General features: G+C 57.3%; 2 protein-coding genes across 8 annotated transcripts in view; one reads left to right on the plus strand and one right to left on the minus strand.

The window, feature by feature from the left end:
* Window positions 1-7,003: 7,003 nt before the first annotated feature.
* GSTZ1 (glutathione S-transferase zeta 1) lies at window positions 7,004-16,741 on the minus strand. Of its 3 annotated transcripts, none has more exons than XM_062181629.1 (9): window positions 16,601-16,741; window positions 13,825-13,876; window positions 12,510-12,577; window positions 11,941-12,021; window positions 11,529-11,654; window positions 9,367-9,445; window positions 8,856-8,908; window positions 8,103-8,152; window positions 7,004-7,462 (listed from the first exon to the last, which is right to left on the minus strand). In XM_062181629.1, the coding sequence occupies exons 1-9, from the start codon at window positions 16,613-16,615 to the stop codon at window positions 7,336-7,338; spliced, it is 651 nt and encodes a 216-aa protein (XP_062037613.1). In that variant the 5' UTR covers window positions 16,616-16,741; the 3' UTR covers window positions 7,004-7,335. The 3 variants fall into 3 exon arrangements, with proteins under 3 accessions (XP_062037613.1, XP_062037612.1, XP_062037614.1); XM_062181628.1 differs by lacking the exon at window positions 16,601-16,741 and adding an exon at window positions 14,142-14,229; XM_062181630.1 differs by lacking the exon at window positions 13,825-13,876 and having other exon boundaries at window positions 16,601-16,695.
* Window positions 16,742-16,840: 99 nt separating this feature from the next.
* The window catches only part of POMT2 (protein O-mannosyltransferase 2), a 51,128-nt gene continuing 49,176 nt past the window's right edge, over window positions 16,841-18,792 (plus strand). For 3 of the 5 annotated variants that reach the window (XM_062181621.1, XM_062181627.1, XM_062181622.1), the window contains exon 1: window positions 16,841-17,283. In XM_062181621.1, the coding sequence (XP_062037605.1) occupies window positions 17,048-17,283 (236 nt within the window). In that variant the 5' untranslated portion in view covers window positions 16,841-17,047. The remainder of the gene's footprint in view (window positions 17,284-18,792) is intronic. The other 2 variants (XM_062181625.1, XM_062181626.1) reach the window with 1 other exon arrangement.

Genomic DNA, 18,792 nt, shown 5'->3' on the forward strand with positions numbered 1-18,792 from the left:
CATGGAGGACCGAGTATAGTGGAAGAAGGAATCTAAAATAATTGTGAGTAAATGAATAAAATCTTCTTGCCAACCTACACCAACAATGAAGAGCCCAGGCAAATCCCATGTAGCTAGGAATCTTTAATAATTCATGTCTAGGGCTGGCATTGTGGCATCACAGGTTAAACCTCTACCTGCAATCCAAGCTTCCCATACAGGTGCCAGTTAGAGTCCTGGCTGCTCCGCTGAAAATCCAGCTCCCTACTGGTGTGCCTGGAAAAACAGTGGAGGATGGTCCAAGTGCTTAGGCCCCTGCACCCACATGGGAGACCCAGAGGAAGCTCCTGGCTCCTGGTTTCAGCCTGACTCCGCCCTGGCCATTGCAGCCATCTGGGGAGTGGACCAGTGGATGGAAGATAGGTCTCTGTCTCTCAAATAAATAAATCTTTAAAAAAAATTAGGAAACAATGAAATGAGCATTTACCTTATAAATATGGGTATCCACCTGCATACCAGTAAGTTTACCACTTTCCTTAGTGGATATGTAAAATTTCTTTGGAACATAGAGAGTTCTTCCATCTGCTAGTTTACTTCCCAGATGGCCACACCAGCTGGGGCTGGGCCAGGGTGAAGCCAGGAGCTAGAAGCTTCTTTTGAGTTTCCAACGTTGGTGGCAGGGGACTTGCAGGCAGTGGCTTTACCTGCTACACCATAACGCCAGTCCCAAATATCTTATTTTTTAAAGATTTATTTATTTGAAAGGCATAATGACAGAGTTACCTTCTATCTGCTGATTGACTTTCCAGATGCCTGCAATAGCTAGGGCTAAGCAGGCCTGAAGCCAGGAGCCATGAGTTCCATCCTGGTCTCTCACTGGTGGCAGGGGCCCAGGTACTTGGGCCATCATCTGCTGCCTCCCAGGCACATTAACAGGAAGCTAGATTGATAGTGGAGGTGAGGGGCTGGCGTCGTGGTTTAACAGGTAAAGCCACCACTTATGATGTTGGCATCCCTTATAGGCACTGGTTCAAGTCCCAGCTGCTCCACTTCCAATACAGCTCCCTGGTAATATGCCCGGGAAAGCATCAGAGGATGGTCCAAGAGCTTGGGCTCCTGCACTCACGTGGGAGACCTGGAAGAAGCTACTGGCTTTGGCCTGGCCTTGCCCAGTCCCAGCCATTAGGGCCATTTTGGGAGCGAACCAGCAGATGGAAACTCTCTCTCACTGTCTTGCCCTCTCTGTAATTCTGCCTTTTTTTTTTTTTTTTTTTTTTTGACAGGCAGAGTGGACAGTGAGAAAGAGAGACCGAGAGAAAGGTCTTCCTTTTAGCCGTTGGTTCACCCTCCAATGGCCGCTGCGGCCGGCACATTGTGCTGATCTGAAGCCAGGACCAGGTGCTTCTCCTGGTCTTTGGGCCATCCTCCACTGTCTTCCCGGGCCATAGCAGAGAGCTGGCCTGGAAGAGGGGCAACCGGGATAGGATCCGGTGCCCCTACTGGGACTAGAACCCGGTGTGCCGGTGCCGCAAGGCGGAGGACTAGCCTGTTAAGCCACGGCGCCGGCCTAATTCTGCCTTTCAAACAAATAAATCTTAAAAAAAAAAAAGTGGAGCTGAGACTTGATCCCAGGCACTTCCTATGGGATCTGGGCATCCCAAGTAGCAACTTAACCTCTGCATCATAATGCCTGCCCCCAAATCCTGTATTTTTTGCTTTGTTCCTAAGTATTTCCTGATGGCAGCAGCTCACTCATACTTTTCCTCCTAAAGTATTGCTGGACTTCTGCTTCCACCAGGCTGGAACTCTTGTTATCTGATTACCAGGCCACCCCAGCATCTGTTCTTCATCCACTGTAGCCATCCCACCCTGGATGGTGATGGCAGGTCTCCCTGTGGTCTCCAGGGTCAGGTCCATCACAGATCTGACGCGTGCTACGGAATGAAGAGGACTTGACTGACACAGTGGAAGATGCCCCCTAAAAAGGTGCTGATCTCTGCTGTGGTTTCAGTTCGTGCTGCCTCCAGAATTCACGTTGAAGCTTAATCCCAATAACAGTATTAAGTGGGGCCTGTGGGAAGTGTATTAGTTTTATGTCACTAAAGTGAAGTGGCAAGACAGGCGACCTAGGAAGAAGTGAGGTTTATTTTGGCTCACAGTTCTGGAGGGGCTGCTGTTGGTGATGGTCTTCTGGTTGGCAGAGTCACAAGGCAACAGGAGTATCACAGGGCAAGGGACAGGTAGCACCTGTGTGCACGTGTGTCTCCATCCCTCTGCAAGGTTGTCAGGAAGCAACAAATCCTCCCCACTTCCCAAAGGTCCCACCTCCCAGCACCATAGTTGGGTTAGGTTTCCATCCTTTTAACACCTTGCAATGGGAAGTAAGTTCCAACACATGAGCCCCTGGGGGACTCAAAGTCATATCCAAGCTATGGCAGGAGGGTGAAATTAGGCCCTTGAGGGCTGTGTCTTCATGAATGGGATTAGTGCCTTAAAAATTGGCTGGAGGGAACTGGCCAGGTCTTTTGTTGCCCCCACCCCACCCCAGTCCCTTTTGCTGTGAGGGCACAGCATTGCCGGTGCCATCTTGGACACAGCGTCAGGTGTCACCAGACACCGAACCAACCAGTACCTTGGTCCTGGACTTCCCAGGCCCCCAGAACTGGGAGAAAATAAATTCTGTTCCTTACAGATTGCCCAGTCTCTTGTGTTTTGTTAGAGCAGCCCCGAGACATACTGGCTTGGCTGATCCATGTGGTCTCTAAAACAAGACTGTATTTGCAGACTGGGAGTCTCAGGGGAGGTTGTTTTTAAAGCCCTTGATAGACGCTTAATTAATAAGTCTTGAAGCCATTTGGTCTGACCCCTAGAGACAAAGTCTGTGTGCCTGGGGAAATAACTGTTCCTTCGTGATCTTCTAGAGGTACCAAAATAGGGATTAACGGGGGGGGGGGGGGGGGACAGACACTCTGGGACGGCAGGCTGGGGCTGCCAGCCGTGGCCATACGGAAGGGACGCCTTCCCATTGAAAAGGCATTTCTGGAACAAGGCTGTCAGGGTGCTCGGTGCTGGGATAAGAGGGTAGGGCAGGAGCCTGTCGAGAGGTGCTTGGGGGAATGGCACGCCTCACGCTGGGCCGTTTTAGAAATGCTATATTCTCATTCCCTAGAGCACAGCTGAGCTCCTCCAAGAATAGAGCAGGAAGTTCTCCTGTCCCCCAGATAGCCAGTCCCAAGTCCCTGGAGGAAAGGCCCCTGTGCAGATGGGTCTGAAGCTGGCAAATGCTCGCCTGAGGTCTGCGTGCTCCTGATCAGCAGGGCCACCGACCACTGACCACCAGCCACACTGAGGGATGGGGCCCCAGGACTGGAAATGTGAGATTAGCCTCTCTGGCTCAAAACCGCAGGCCTCAAGACCAAAGGGAGGGCCGCTCCTCCCGTCCAGAGAGTGTGGTCGTTCCGTGAGGACCTCTGCCCCCTCCCTGCCCTTCCCTGCACCCCCCCTTTTCCATCCCTCAGTTGATCCTCACTGGTGGCTCCCCTGGGGCCGCCTTGTCTTGCAGTCCTCTCAGTTTCTTTATTTCAAAGGCAGAGTTAAGGGGTGGGGGGCTTCCATCTGCTCATTCACTCCCCAAATGGGCAATGGCTGGGGCTGGGCCGGGTCTCCCACATGAGTGCGTGGGCCCAAGCAGGGAGCCATCCTCTGCTGCATTCCCAGGTGCATTAGCAGGGAGCTGGATCGGAGGTGGTGCACAAACCAACGCCCACACGGAGTGCCGGCACCTGCCTGGCTTCCTCTGCCCCTGTCTCCAGGGCCCAGCGGAGATACCAGAGGTCGATGCAGGCCCTTGAGAGCTGAGGCCCTCTTCTTGGTTCTGGGTGGAGGGGGAGGCAAAAATGATTCCCTGCCTGGGGCTTGGGGCCAGTTTGTGTCACTGGAGACCATGGGGAGAGCTCCCATGACTTAGATTCTGGCTTTAACATTCAAAAAAATCCTTTTCAAAAACATCTCGAGCTCTGGAGATGGGGCTAATACTAAAAACATCACAGCCGAGAACCAGAAGGGCCGAGTCCCCCTCTAGTGGCTGCACAGGGGGATCCTGGCGAGGGGCCTTCAGAGAGCATCTCTGGTTTAGACACCTGTCTGTGGGGAAGGGTGCTTGTCTGGGTCTGGGGGAAACATGAGAAAGGAGGGTGTGGTGGTCAGTCCTCTGTGCCCCTTGAGCACAGTGCACCCACATCAAGCACCCTGGCCATCTGCGGGGGCTTGTGATGAGATCAGCATTTTGAGCTGTGGCTGCAAGAGGCTGCCCTCCCCCATGTGGCAAGGGCATCCAATCCACTGAGGGCCTGAATGGAGCAAAAGGCAGAGGGGAGAACTGACCCCCTTTCCCAGCCTCACTGCTGGAGCTGGGACAACCAGTCTTCTAAGGCCGTGGGACTGTCTCCAGCTCGCAGATGGCGGACTGGGGGCACTTCTCAGCCTCCACAATCACGTGGGCTGGCCCCATAAAATAACTCAACCCCCCCCATAGACTCCACTGGTTGCATTTCTCCTTAGAACTCAAGAATGGAGGGTGCTTCACGAAGGCGTCATGGACTTGGGATCCCGGGTGCATCCACAGGAAGAGCCACAGCGTTTATCCCCTGCCGCCTCCGCCCAGCCCCGGCCTGGCTTTCACACTGGTACGAATTGGAAAACACCCGTTGAACTAGAAGCCTGGACTCAGGGGAGATGCAGAAGATGAGTCTCATTAGTTGATGAGTTGCATCTCATGCACCAGTGAGAGGCGGGGCCTTTTGTCGTGGTGTTTGATCAGGACGGCTGTGTCGCCTCTTCACCTGCTCTCCTTACAGTCCTTGTGTCACCTGCCACTCATTTGAGGATGGCTAGAGGAATCCCAGGTTAGAGAGGTTCCTCCATTGATAGGAAGAGACCCACCTGAACTGACACAGCTCACTCCTGGAAGCCATCCTGGAACAGAGAGCAGACAGGAGACAGACCCACAAGGCTGAGTGCTAAGAGTTGGAGCTGGTCAATTACAACCTGAGGAGCAGGTGGAGGGAGTCAGCTCCGTGGCAGTGGGGGTCCTGTCGTATTCCCGGAACCACCTGCACCCACCCTGAGTCCCAGCCATGGGCGTGTCGGGGAGGGCTCCACATGTGTCGGTGGGCTGAGTGGAGACCAGGGACCAATCCTTTACTAGCCGGAGCAGCACAGCCACCAGCTTTTCTCCTAGGAGACACCCCAGGTCTGAGATCTGTTCTCCAGCATCACTCAGGGCAGGGGAGTGGCCTCAGATGATCAATGGCTCTGCACCTAGTCTGGGGGGCGGGGACGTTCTATCCAGTTCTCTCACTTCCCGGAGGTCTCTTGAATGTCTCTGTTGCCTGGAGACTGGGAAGAGGCAGGTCGGGGAGGAGCCTGGCGGCCTCAGCAGTGCTGGAAATCCTTTCAGATTAGTTTAGAGTTCACAAAGGCAGGTGAGAGGCAGACACTGCTGCCACCTGTGTCCTGGGACAGCGACAGCAGTACCCCAGCACCCCGGCTGGCCAGGCGTGGCCCCTGAGGCCTGCCCGCGGCTCCCACCACCTCTCCACGCCCAGAGGGGCACACTGCACTGAGAGGTGAAGGAACACACCACCTCTCCCTGGAGCTCGTTCTATCTGTAGAACCCACAGGAGTTTTGATCACCTTCAGTTTCAGAGTCTGCATCGGGAGGTGACGATTCCTGGCAGACATTTGTCTCCGGAGTCCCGTCAGGGGCTACTGGGCCTCCTCCGGCGGGCACATCTGGACACCAGCCTTGAGGAAAAGGGTGCCCGGTGGCAGAGGGCAGGACAGGAGGTATCACAGGGTCTCCCTCACTGTCAAGTCTCAGCCACCATCCTCTGCTTCCCTCTGGCTTTGCTAGGACAAACCTACCTGGAGGACAGGCCCACCTTGGTCATTCGAGAGCTCCAAAGCCAGGTCATCTAAGAGGCAGGCCACAAAGGAGCCCAGGATGAAGAGAGAGAATGAGGTGCCCTGGGCTGGGCCTGGAGAAATGGGACTCGTGGCTGAGAAGGCGGCTTCCAACTGAACCAGACACACAGGGCTCTGTTCTGGCCTAATGCAATCTAGGCATGGGTCAGGAAAGTCACCCAGAGGCCACCCAGGCTCCCTCCAACGTCTCTGCTTGAACACTGCCATGCACAGGAACTGGCTCCTGCCAGGGAAGCCTGTGGAAAACTGTCACCCGGCTGGCGTCCTCAGGTGGCCTGGTCAGCGCTGTCCACCGGGAGCCTGCCTCCTGTTCCCAGGGCCATCTGTCAGTGGAGTTGCCCCTGGGGCTGAGGGACTGGGTGGAGAGGGCGCCTCGCCCCAGTGCTGGAGTGGGACGCTGAACCGTGGCGCCATCCCTCACCCGGGGGCCTCAGCTGCTCACTAGATCTGTCGTCCCGCTGCTGCTTCTGTTCTCCCGAGAGTCTATCAGGCAAGCTTTGGGGCCTATTGCTCTTCCTGGCCTTTAAATTTAGGGACCGGGCCTGCCACAGGGTGGGCAAATGGCTGACGGACTTCTTGCAGCATTCCAGACACGGGGGTGTGGGGTCCAGCTGGGATAGCATTCATCTCTGGGACCCAGCTCAGTCGTAACCGAGCAAGGGTGTCAGCCTTTGAAAGGTGCACGCACGCTGAGACAGAGAACAAGGGCACTCTCATCCGCTGGTTCACTCCCCAAATGTCCACAGCAGTGGGGCTGGGCCACGGCTGGAGCCAAGGGCCAGGAACTCAATGCAGGTCTCCCATGTGGGCGGCAGGGACTCAGTTACCTGAGCCATCACCACTGCTTCCCAGGGTCTGCACCGGCAGGAAGCTGCAGTCAGGAACTAGAGCCAGGAATCGAACCCAGGCACTCCGATTCGGGACACGGGTGGTTCAACTGCCGAGCGGAACACCCACTCTGGGCTTCGGCTGAGCGACCACGTTCAGCGTGGGCATTCTTGAGTGCGGTGCAGTCGGAGGGGAAAGGGAGAGGCGCTCAGACTTCCTCATGGTGCCGTGGCAGATTCGCCAGGCATTTTAATCCTCATCCTCGGGTCTTCATCACTGCCCCATGACACAGCAGGTAATGACCACCCCCCCGGCCCCCGCCCAGGACCACCCGCTCTCCCTGCATCTGACAGCTGACAGGGCTGAGGCAGCAGGAGGCAGATCCAGGGCCACAGGTCAAAGTCAAGAGCTAGAGTTCTGGTCTCCTGCCTCCTCGGTTAGGACTCGCTCCTTTCCAGGCCTTTCTAGGCCTTTCCAGGCCACCCAGCCTCTGCTCCTGTGCCCTTCTCCCGGCCCCTGACCCGGCAGGGTAGTGCTCGGGGTCTAGGCCCTCAGCTCAGCAGGTGTATCGGGTTGCCGGCAGGGGTGAGTCACTTGGAAGGCCTCCAAGGCCAGCAGCGTCTTGTTGATGCGGTTGATGGTAGGGTACGGGCTAAGATCCACCTTGTACCTGTGGCAGAGAAACAACCCCTTAAGCAGTGAGAGAGCAGAGCGGCAGGGCTGGGCAGGGTCCATGGGGCTGGCCGGGGAAGGTGGCCCTGTCAGGGAGAATCTTAGTTACAGGTAGCTCTCTGGGGACAGGTAGGTCTTGGGCAGTGTCACTGGCCTCTGTTACCTACTGTTCCTACTGAGAACCGACTGTGGTAAGGTCAGTGCTAGGCATTTACGTGTATTCTCTACCCGCGTGATAAGCTTCTTGGGGCAGGGAACATCTTACATTTCCATAGCTCTACTGCCTACGCCGAGGCCTTCCACTGGTACCCTACTGAGGGCTGATGGAGGAAAGCAGAGTTAGAGCTCACTGCTCTGGGGACAGCGTGCAGATGCTCCTGGGAGTCCACCAGGTGAGCCACCTCCTCTCAGGAGCAGGGGCCATCTGTACAGGATCACCTGGGTGCAGGAGGCATGGTAGGGACAGTTCAGTGACTTCTGCTGCCCTGTCTCCTTTAGGCCCAGGTGGCTGGTGTGACCTGGCACAGTGGGCTCCTTGGCTGGTTGGGGTAGGGTCTACATGATTAGCTACTCCAGTAGCTAATCATGGGGTGGGGAGGGGCTGTGGGTGGAGCCAGAAGGGCGGGGCTATCCCTTACCTTTCCGCATTAGCCACCTGAGGCACTAAGCACAGATCAGCCATGGACACCTGAGAGAGTTGGGTGGGTTTGCATCAGGGTGAGCACCCCAGCCTCATTGGCTAGGCTGGGCATGGCCACTGTGATTGTCCTAGGCATTAGCCCCTGCCATCTGCTTCTGCTGCTCGCCCATCCCCAGCCTCCTCCCAGGCCACCCTCCAGGAGCGCCGACAACCAACTCCGTGAGTGAGCAGGTTTGATTGGCTTGGCGGACGGTACTGTGCTCGCTAAACACCGCCTTGGCCATTACCAGGTAGTTAGTGAGGGCTCCCAACAGTGAGCAGATGTCCCACAGGCCCAGGGCTTTAGCCTGTAGGAGTCAGGGCACCTGCATCCTAGACGCTCAGAATTGGGAGGAATGGAGACATTACCTAGTCTCATCTCTCAGCTGATGCCTAGACCAGGTCATCACGCAGAGATGTGGCCATCTAGCTCGATCACCTCCAGGAAAGAGAAACTCTCTCCCTCTTGAGGCAGCTTGGTAGGAATGAGCTGACTGCCAGGAGGCTAACTGTGCTAGCACAGAGGTTCCCTGCCCTCCCCACCCCCCCAGGTCCCCTAGCAGGTGTCTTTTCTGGAAGCTCTAAGCCCCACCTGCCCTGGGGGTGAGGATGGAGGACAATGGCTGAGTCCAAGAGGAGGGGGCAACAGCCAGAGGCCAGCCCTGGGGGGAGGCTGCTGGGGGCAGGTGGGGGCAGGTGGGGGCAGGCTTACCTCGTCTCCCACACAGTACTTCCCCGCAGTGCTCTGCAGGATCTGCTCCAGGGCTGTGGGAAGCCACATGAACAGCCTCACGCTGGGCACGCAAAGCAAAGGGGTCCCCGACCTCTCTGAGTGGCAGGCTGGCATGTGGGTGCTGCAGGGCATGAGGCAGCCAGGTCTGGGGACGAGCTCGTCACCCCAGGATCCACCAGCCTAGCTGCCACCCCGCTCCCCCTCCCCACAGTGGACGAGGCCTGCCACTGGCCAGCCGCAGCTCCCTCGGCTTCCTGTCTGGAGTGGGCAATGAAGCAGAAATCAGGCCATCCAGCTCTGAAGGGCCAGGGCTCTCAGGTCGTGAGGTCCCCAGAAGTGCCAGTGCCTGACCAGGGATTGCTCAGCCCACTGTCTCCTGACAGCCACGCCCTCACGCATGCCAAGCCCAAAGCAGCAGGGGCGGCTGGTTCAGCGCGGGCGGGCGCTGCAGTGGGAGGCCGCCTGGTCTGCTTGCAGGAGGGGGACTCACCCTTAAAGCCAGAACTGATGACCTTCTGGGCCCAGGGCAGCTGGTTCTGCTCTCCCACTTGCTTCAGGACAGACAGGTTCTGTGTGGCCCAAGGAACACCTGTGACTGCTCCGGGAGCCTGGCCGGGCCTCGCCATCAGCCAGGTCCCCTAGTCGGTCCCTTCTGTCCCTGGCTGTACACTTACTTATTCCTTCCCCCAGGTTTCCCGAGTCCCTTCTTCCCATCAGGGTGGAGGGAGGTGGCCATCCTAGCCACCTTCACAGGCCGACAAATGGCCCCTGTCAACCAAAAGCCGGGTGACTTTGGCAACTGTGGGCAAGAGCAGGGTCACAGGACGGTGCTGTGGCTGCGGCCACAACCCGAGACCCATTTCCCTTGCCCCCTGTGTTTCTTTTTCTTTTTCTTTTTTTTGACAGGCAGAGTTAGACAGTGAGAGAGAGAGAGAGAGAGAGAGAGAGAGAGAGAAAGGTCTTCCTTCCGTTGGTTCACTCCCCAAATGGCTGCTACGGCCGGCGCATTGCGCCGATCCAAAGCCAGGAGCCAAGTGCAGGGCCCAAGCACTTGGGCCATCCTCCACTGCCTTCCCGGGCCACAGCAGAGAGCTGGCCTGGAAGAGGGGCAACCGGGACAGAACCGGCGCCCCGACCGGGACTAGAACCCGGGGTGCCGGCGCCACAGGCGGAGGATTAGCCTAGTGAGCCGCAGCGCCGGCCACCCCCGGTGTTTCTCCCTTACACAACCCCTTGCAGGAGAGGGAGTGTGTCAGAAGAAAGGGGGGATGGGGTGCACAGGACTGGCTCCAGATTTCCGCTCTCATTCCATCCTGGCCACTCCCAGAGCTTTTACACCTGGACTGGTTTCCTCACCTGTTAAATGCGCAGGTCTTTCTGCTCCGACCTTCTTTGGTTAAAAAAAAAAAAAAAAAAAAGCAAGGTGACATGGCAGGTGGGGCCCAGGAACCCAAAGTCCCTGCTCTGCTATGGAGCCATGTGACTCAGCCGTCACTCAACCTTTCCAGGGCTGTTGCATCAATGCAGTGCTAGTGGGTAGCACAGATGCACTGTTTGAAACCCTATTGGGGGGCTCACTTGGTTAATCCTCCGCCTGCGGTGCTGGCATCCCATATGGACACCGGGTTCTAGTCCCGGTTGCTCCTCTTCCAGTCCAGCTCTCTGCTGTGGCCCGGGAAGGCAGTGGAGGATGGCCCAAGTGCTTGGGCCCTACAACCGCATGGGAGACCAGGAAGAAACACCTGGCTCCTGGCTTTGGATTGGTGCAGCGCCATTTGGGGAGTGAATCAACATAAGGAAGATCTTTCTCTCTGTCTCTCTCACTGTCTATAACTCTACCTGTCAAATAATAAAAAATAAAAAAGAAACCCTACTGGACCCACAAACAGGCATAACTCCAAGATACTGCGGGTCCGCCTGCAGACCACTGCCATAAGGTGAGTCCCATGAAGTTCTCTGGTTTCCCAGAGCATATAGGGGTACTTCGAAAAGTCCATGGAAAATGCCTATTAGGAAAAAAAACAGGCATGGATTTCAAAAATATTTTTGCATGAAAATAAACTTATTTTTAATTCCTTTTCCCATGCACCTTTGGAGGTACCCATGTTTAAAAGCTATGTTTACACTACACAAAGTGTGCAAGAGCCTCATGTCTAGAAAAGCAACGTATGTATGTTAATTAAAGAACGTGGCTGAGAGGTGCCAGCGATCATCTGAGCTCTCAGGAATACGGTGCCACAGACCTGCTCCGCACAGGGATGCCACAGACCTTCGATTTGTAAAACACGCAGAGGCCACAAAGCACAAGGCGGAGCACAGTAGAATGAGGTACATGATGCACAGCCCATGGAAGGGAGCTGCACCGGGCCCTGCGCCTGCTCAGCCTCTCCCCAGCCACTCTGGTCCTTTCCTTGCCTCCAACCCTCTAGATGCATCCTTGGGAATCTTGGGCTCCTTGGGCTCCTTGGAACGCAGCTGACGACCCGCTGGGGTGGAGGACTTCTGGGGTTCCCAGCCTCTCGTGCTGCAGGACCTTGGTTGAAGTCCCCCAGGATCCCTTCAGTCCTCCGGCCGCCCCCCTCCCTGTGGGCTCACCACAGTCACAGTCAGTGTGTGAGAGGTGTGCAAGGGTGAGGTGTACAGGGGCCCCACCTGCAGGGGCTGGATGCCGCCCGCGATGAGGTCCGAGATCATGCGCACGCTGGCCCTCTTCTTTGGGTCCTGAGGCAGGAGTCGCGGGGTGGGCCGGGTCTCCTCCAGGTACTCGATGATGGCCAGCTGTCCGGAGGGGCGCAGGGAGGCAGGGAGCGGGCTGGGAATCCCCGCAGCAGAGGGACAGTGCTTCCTTCCCCAGTGCCACCACCATCACCCCACCTCTCCCTGCCCTCCTCAAATCCAGCCCTGGAAGTCTTTTTGAACCTCGCCCTGCAGAACGTGGTTCCCAAATGCTCAAGTCTCTCCTTGCTTCCCCGACACCCTCCTTCCCGAGCCCCCACGTGCTAGGTGCCCCGGCAATGCATGGGTGGGGAGAGCTGGCAGGTGCTTCCCCAGGACCTGTACTCACAGACTGGCCTAGGGTGAGTCCATCAATCTTCAGGGCCGGCACTTGCATCATGGGATTCAGTGCCCGGAATTCCTCCGAGAACTGTGGAGACACGTCCGCGGTGGGCTGGGTGGCAGGGTCTGAGCCGGCTTGAGCAGAACCATGGGAGCAGGAAAAGCCCAGGCCCGCTGCCCATCCACATGTCCCTTCCCTGGGAAGGGCCTAGCTCCCGCACCCAGGGTAATACCTTGTGTACCCCAAGTCCCACCAGCTGCTGAGCTACAGCTTCCTCCCAATGGCCTAGCTGTGTATATCCCCCTGCATCTCACATCATGGCCACTGAGGCGGCTCTTACCCCGGCCAGCCAGCTAGGGGGCCCAGTACAGGGCAAGGACCCACCCTCCCGCGATCAGGCATTGGAGAGCCCAAGCTATGGTAGAGACAGGCCCCTGGCTCCCGCTGCTGCACAGCTTGCCGCCTTGTCCCATGAAGGAGAGCTAGCAGGTTCACTTCTAGGGAGCAGACACCACTGCTGGCACCTCTCCAAGGCTTCTGATTCCCACACTGCAGTGTGGGGACCGCCTCCTTACCTGCTGCCCCCCGTCCTTTATGAGGTTGATGGGCACCGTCTCATAGTCGATGCCTTTCAAGACCAGAGCTGGGAGAGACCAGAGACAGCAGAGCTGGGGTCAGCCTCTGGCTATACTCCCAAGGAGACCACCCTCCCGGCACAACGTGAGGCTGCAAACGGGCAGCTTTCTCCGCCCTGCCGTGTGGCCAAGGCCCAACTTGGCACCATTTGCTCCCCAGCTTTCCTTGTCACCCCCACCTGCCACCCCAGTGCCTGAGGCTCTCTCTGCCGCTGATCCTGAACTTGTGGCCCTCACACCCCCAGGTGGTGCTTTAAGGGTGCGTGCTCAGGCACCCTGGGCCCTTGGACAGCAGGGCTGTGTCTTGTTTACCTCTGTACCCTGCCCCGGGCCGCTGGTGGCTGGCCTTAGGCAAGGGCAAAGGAGTGAGGGGAGGAGGCTGAGGTGTGTCAGTGTGAGGAGGGCCTGGAAAATACGGGGCTCCTCCTTGGCCAGTGCTCAGCTCCCCCGGAGAGTGGACATGGCTGGGGCACAGGCGGGGAGGACAGCAGGCTGGCGCTCCCACTGCTCTGGATTCTGGCTCAGCCAGGGCAGAGGCTCTGCGGCCCAGAGCCAGGGGTGTCAGCTCTTGCTTACTGATCCTAGCAAATCCCAAGTGACTGCAGGATAGGGGTGAAGGGGTCTCAGGGAATGGGTTTGCATTTAGGGCCTGGCTCTGGAGGCAGGCTGCTTGGGCTCAAACTTCATTACGTTCACTTGCCAGCTGTGTTGCCCCAGGCAAGTTAACTTCATGGGCCTCTGGGCCTCAGTTTCCTCTTTCTAGGCTGCAGAGGTGGAAACAGAATCATGCATGCACAAGCACTCAGCGAGTTCTTCCTCTGTATGACCATGAGCTTGCCAAGGGCTGGGGTAGGCCAAGGGAGGGAGGGGTGAAACCAGATCTAAACCAGGACGCCCTACTTTCTGCTTTCCCGAAGCCTCTGCAGTGGACGCTGATCCCATTCTGTTGAACTTGCCAGATCAAACAGAACCACGGGAGGCCAGCTGTTCCTCTGCCAGTTGCCAGGGACCTCTGGATTTTGTGAGCCTGCTTCAAGCGTCGTTGCTAAGGGAGAGCAGTGTGGGGCACTGCTGGGGGAAACAATTCACTTCCTCCCACCTCCACCCTCTTATTACACTTCCTGGTGCAGTGCCACTCAGGGCCAGGCACTCCAGGAGCCCGGGGTGAAGTCCAGTTGGGCAGAGCACCCCCTCAACGCCCTGGGGCTTCTGCGCGCTGCCCAGATGCTCAGCGTGGCAGAGGTGCACCTCTTACCGATTCGAACTCTCCATGAGCAGGAGCTTCGGAAATAGGAATAGAGGATGGGCTGGGAAGAGAGAGGACAAGGGCGCGCGTTAACCCAGGCTCGGTGGGGTCCCCCTGGGAGGAGACACCAGCCAGCACGCCTTCTTTCCACCCCGCCAGACCTCCTTCCTCAGGCCTCTGTCTGGGCAATTTGGACCAGACTCAGCTCTCTGGGTCAGAGGCCCTGAGGGCCACATGAGGTCCCTCAGCTCCAAATGGTGCTGGCACCAAGTGCCCCAGGTCCAGCGGCCCCCAGCACAGCAGCTAGCCTGGGAGTGCTTCCTTACCTTGCTAGACTCCGTCATGGTGCCCCAGTGATCTCTGACCTCCCGGGGAACAGTCCCCTCATGGAGCTGCAGGGCTGGGGGAGGGACCCTGAAGGGGTGGATCCCATGAGCCAATGAGAACACAGGGCTGGACAGGCGTCAGCTGAACTTCGACTCGAGTTGGAAAGGGCATCTCTTTCCAACTCATAGGCAGTTTCTGATGCTCCTGGTGCAGACAGGCTTGGTGTCCTGGGAGCCAGTGTGGCCTGCTTTGGGGCAGTAGCTTACGTGGTAGAGTGGGCTGGGAGCTGGCAAACCTGGGGCCTGGATCCAGAGTAGGAACCAGCTGTGTAGGCTTGGATGCACTCCTTTCTTGTCAGCTCCCTCATTTGTAAAACAGAGGGTTGCCCTAAAAAACGATCCCTTCCAACAGTGGCACAAAGGCCAGCAATTCCAGTTTTGTTTGCCAATGCTTTGGTGCCCCTCTCCTTCAATCCCCCCACCCACCCACTCCTCCCAGATGCTCAGCTGGCCACATAAAACACCTGGCATTCATCCTGGACGTGAGGTCACAAGCTGGCAGCCCCCAGGGTCTCTGTCTGAGCCTGCATGGTACAGCGGTGTGAAAGTGATAAACACACAGCGGAAATCTGTCCTGTCCCCTCCTCTCACCCAATACTGGGCTGCCACCGTGAGCGTCAGCTCCCAGCCACACGATCAGGAGGAGGAACCTCTAGTACGCCACGGTTAGCCGTGTGGCAGCCGTGTTTCTTGGATGCTGTGTTTTGTGCTCCCGCATCCCATCATGTGCACAATGTGCCATCTGTGAAGCTGAGGTCTTCAACACTACTCCAGGATAGCCTTAGCAGTAGATGACCCTGACCAACCATAGCTAATTAAGTGTTCTGAGCACACACCCACCGCTCTGGAACAGCCGGGCAGGGCTAAGTAAACTACAACATTTGGTACCTTAGGCATACTAAGTGAATTTCCAACTTAACAGTATTTTTTCAGTTTACTTACAGTGGATTTACCAGGATGTAATCCCATTGTAAAGTGAGGAACATTTCTATTTTAGTTTATTTAAAAAGATTTATAGGGGCCGGTGCTGTGGCATACCTGGTTAGGCCACGGCCTGCAGCACCGGCATCCCATACAGGCTCTGGTTCAAGTCCTGGCTGCTCCACTTCCGATCCAGCTCCCTGCTAATGTGCCTGGGAAAGCAGCAGAGGATGGGCCCCTGCACCCCTGTGGGAGACCTAGAAGTTGTTCCTGGCTCCCAAGCCCAGCCCCGGTTGTTGTGGTCATTCAGGGAGTGAACCAGCAGACAGAAGGTCTCTCTTTCTCTCCCTGTAACTCTATTTTTCAAATAAATATTTCTGCAGGACAAAGCAGGGTGGCGCAGGCATTCACGACACTACTCAGAAAGGTGCACAATTTAAAAACTTCTAATTTCTAGAATACTCCTTTTAATATTTTTCGACTGCAGTTAACCGCAGGTAAAGAGGGACTGCTGCACATGATCTGTTTCTTTTTTCAGTTTTTAAAAAAAATTCTTTATTTGAAAGGCAGTCACAAAGAGGCAGAGGTGGGGCGCTGGGGCGGGATCTTCCATCCGCTGATTCACCCCCCCAGCCCCCCCAAACTTCCCACCCCCAACTGGCTGCAGTAGCCAGGGCTGGGCCAGGCTGATGGTCGAAGCCAGGAGCTTCATCTGAGTCTCCCGCATGCGTGCAGGGGCCCAAGGACTTGACCCATCTTCCGCGGCTTTCCCAGGCGCATTAGCAGGGAGCTGACTTAGAAGTGGAGCAGCCAGGACTGGAACCGGTGGCTTTACCTGCTATGCCACGGTGCTGGCCCTTTCTTTGTTGCACTTGTGAAGCTCAAATTTAGGCCTGCATTAAGTATCCACCTTAGCAGTGCTCCTGGAAGAACTATTTACTTTTAAATCGTCTCTTACACACGGTATTAGAGCAAAACTCCTAAAACTCCACTTGCAAGTGTGGGGGCTACGCATTACCAGCGGGATGCAATGCCCCACCTTCCTCAGAGCTGCAACAGGGGCCCGCAAATCTCAGGGCGCACAGGACTCATCCGGGCCGCTTATGTAACCGGCTTCTAGGCCGGTGACACCGGAGACAGCGGCTCTGGAGCGCCGCATCCATGCTTCCTGGGTGCGCTCCGAAAATGCAAACGCTTAGGGAGAGAGGAGCTCGCAGCGCCGTGCATTAACCGGGAGGCGGAGACAAAAGGCGACAGAGAATGCGGCGAGTCCACGCCGCCCCGCGCGCTAGAGCGAGGACGCCTCCTTGAACCCGCCACTCCCGGGACCGCAGGCGTCAGCCAGCAGCGCGCATGCGCGGCGCGCTGTACGCTGGGAGTCGTTGCCGGAGCTGTGGGCGGAGCGCGGCGGGCCACCTTTGACCTCGCCCCCCGTTTCTCTACCTAGCGACCCTCTCCCGGAGGGGCGTGGCACAGACCTTGGCCGCTCGCATCTTACACTTCGGGCGACCCCTCTTCCAGACCGAGACACTTGGCGCCTGGGACTCGCCGAAGTCTGCGGCCCAGGACCCGCGGCTCCCGTCTGGACAGGGCGGGGGCTGGACCGGAATGGGCTCTCCCTGCGCTCCGGGCTCGGCCCCGGCCCGCCCCCTGGCCACGCCCCGACTCTCGGAGCCGCTGGGAGCTGCGGGCCCCTGAGCCCTCCCGGCCCCGACATGCTCTGCGCCACTGGCCGCCTCCTAGCGGCCCGGGCGGCCACCGCGCTGTCCGCCCCGCCCAAGTCCCGGGGCTCCGCGTTCCGCTGCCGGCGGAGGGAACTACACTTCCCAGAGCACCCCGAGCTGCTCTTCTGCGACTCCTCGGCGGGGTGGCTGACGAGACCGAGCGTGCCTCCGGGCCGGAGGGCGGTCCTGAGGAGGGGGAGGATGCCGCCGGCCATGGGCGGGGGCCTGGCCGGGCCCGAGCCGCGTCCCCGGAGGGGCCGCAGTGCCTCCCAGGCTGCTAGGGCCGCGGGTGCTGAGGCGGCGGCGCGAAGCCCCAAACGGCCTGCCCGGGGCTCGTGGCGCTTCGAGGCGGTCGGCCGGTGGGCCCCGCTGGTCCTGGTGACGCTGCTGTCCTTCGCCACCCGCTTCCACCGTCTGGAGGAGCCGCGGCACATCTGGTGAGCGACTGGACGAGCTCGACGGTCACCATGGCAACCGGGAGGGCGGGATGCCGCCCTCTGATTGGCCCGGGGACGCGGAGGGGGCGGGGCGGCGGTGGAGGGGAACCTGAGATTGGCCCCTGTGAGATGTAGTTTGCGCGGGAAAACGATTTTGCCCCGGTGGTGGGGAGGGGCAGTGGGATTCTTAGGATTGTAGGGAGCAGTGTCCATGCCTCCCAGGTTGTGCTGGAGTGTCTCACCTGCCTCCGAGATGGTAGCTTTCACAGGTGTTTTGAACTTTCCCCAGGGAATTGGGAATTCCTGGTGCAGGATCTGGCACGGCCCGAGTTCCTAATCTGTAATCTGCAGGCTTTTCAGGCATTAGGAGAGGGGAAAGGCTCTTAGTGGGCACCTCCCTCCTATAGAGCAGGGTGTCAGGAGGCAGGCCGGGGGCTGCCCTGTGAGAAGGAATCTGTTTTCTGAAAGGTTTTATTTGGTACGACGCAGATGTTCATGGTCTCCAGCTGGAAGGGGGGGAAGGTATACTACTTGAAAGTGGTTAATTCGGCCAAGGAGTGATACCGTATCTGTTCTATTAGCCTCAGCATTTAGGGCTACTCTCAGTGGGTCTCTAAGTAGCAGGGTGGGGCCCGCCTATGGTATTTACCTCAACCATGCCCTCTGGCATTCTGGGTTCAGCCACCTGTGAATAAGCTGGGGGTGGAGGGGCAGTGAGTTGGTTTTTTTTTTTTTTATTTTTTTTTATTTTGCAGTGAGTTTTATTTCAGGGAACTGGGATGTAGTCTAAGGCCAGTGTGTTCATTATGACCTGTGCATGGGAGTTTGGAGTGACCTCTGATCTTCGTTGCCTTTGCCAATAACCACCCCCGACTCCCAGGGAAACAGCAACTCCTAGGCCCGGCAGGAAGACGTCTCATGGCCCATTCCAGCATGCTACCTGAAGTGGTGCAGAGCGCTCCACTCGGTGCCCTGTGTTATATTTTATTTGAATCACCGTTAAATTTAATTTAGCTCATCATTACATTGGGTTGGTTAAGTCACCTGGGCAGTGTCACTGCCAGTCATTGTGCAGGACATCAGGGAAAGGGTGTGACTTCTGTCTGTCACACTGGTAGCGGATGGTGTCGACCCACATGTTTGCACGCGTACTGGGGTGACCTAGGTTTGGGGGTTGTGTGACGTCAGGCACAGCAGAACAGTTCCAGTCAGACCACATCCACGTGGGCTTTTCAGTTTTCCTAGTGCTGTGACAAACTCAGAACAGGCTGCTACTTGCCACTTGACTTAAGTGACCATTGAGTGTTTAGCCGGCCTTTGGTGCTGGACCTGGGGGATCAGGAGAGCACTAGATGTCTCCCTTCTCTTTGTATTTCCAGGGATCTAGGGTGTTCCTTCTCTGGGGGTTGGGGTTCTTTGCTTCCTTTCACTGCCATGTGATTAGTGTGTCCCCCACCCTTGGTGTTGTGACCGTACCTTCTCTTCAGCTCTCCCCTGCTCGTATCCAGG

Source organism: Lepus europaeus, chromosome 22, assembly GCF_033115175.1.
Source record: "Lepus europaeus isolate LE1 chromosome 22, mLepTim1.pri, whole genome shotgun sequence".
Classification (NCBI taxonomy): domain Eukaryota; kingdom Metazoa; phylum Chordata; class Mammalia; order Lagomorpha; family Leporidae; genus Lepus; species Lepus europaeus.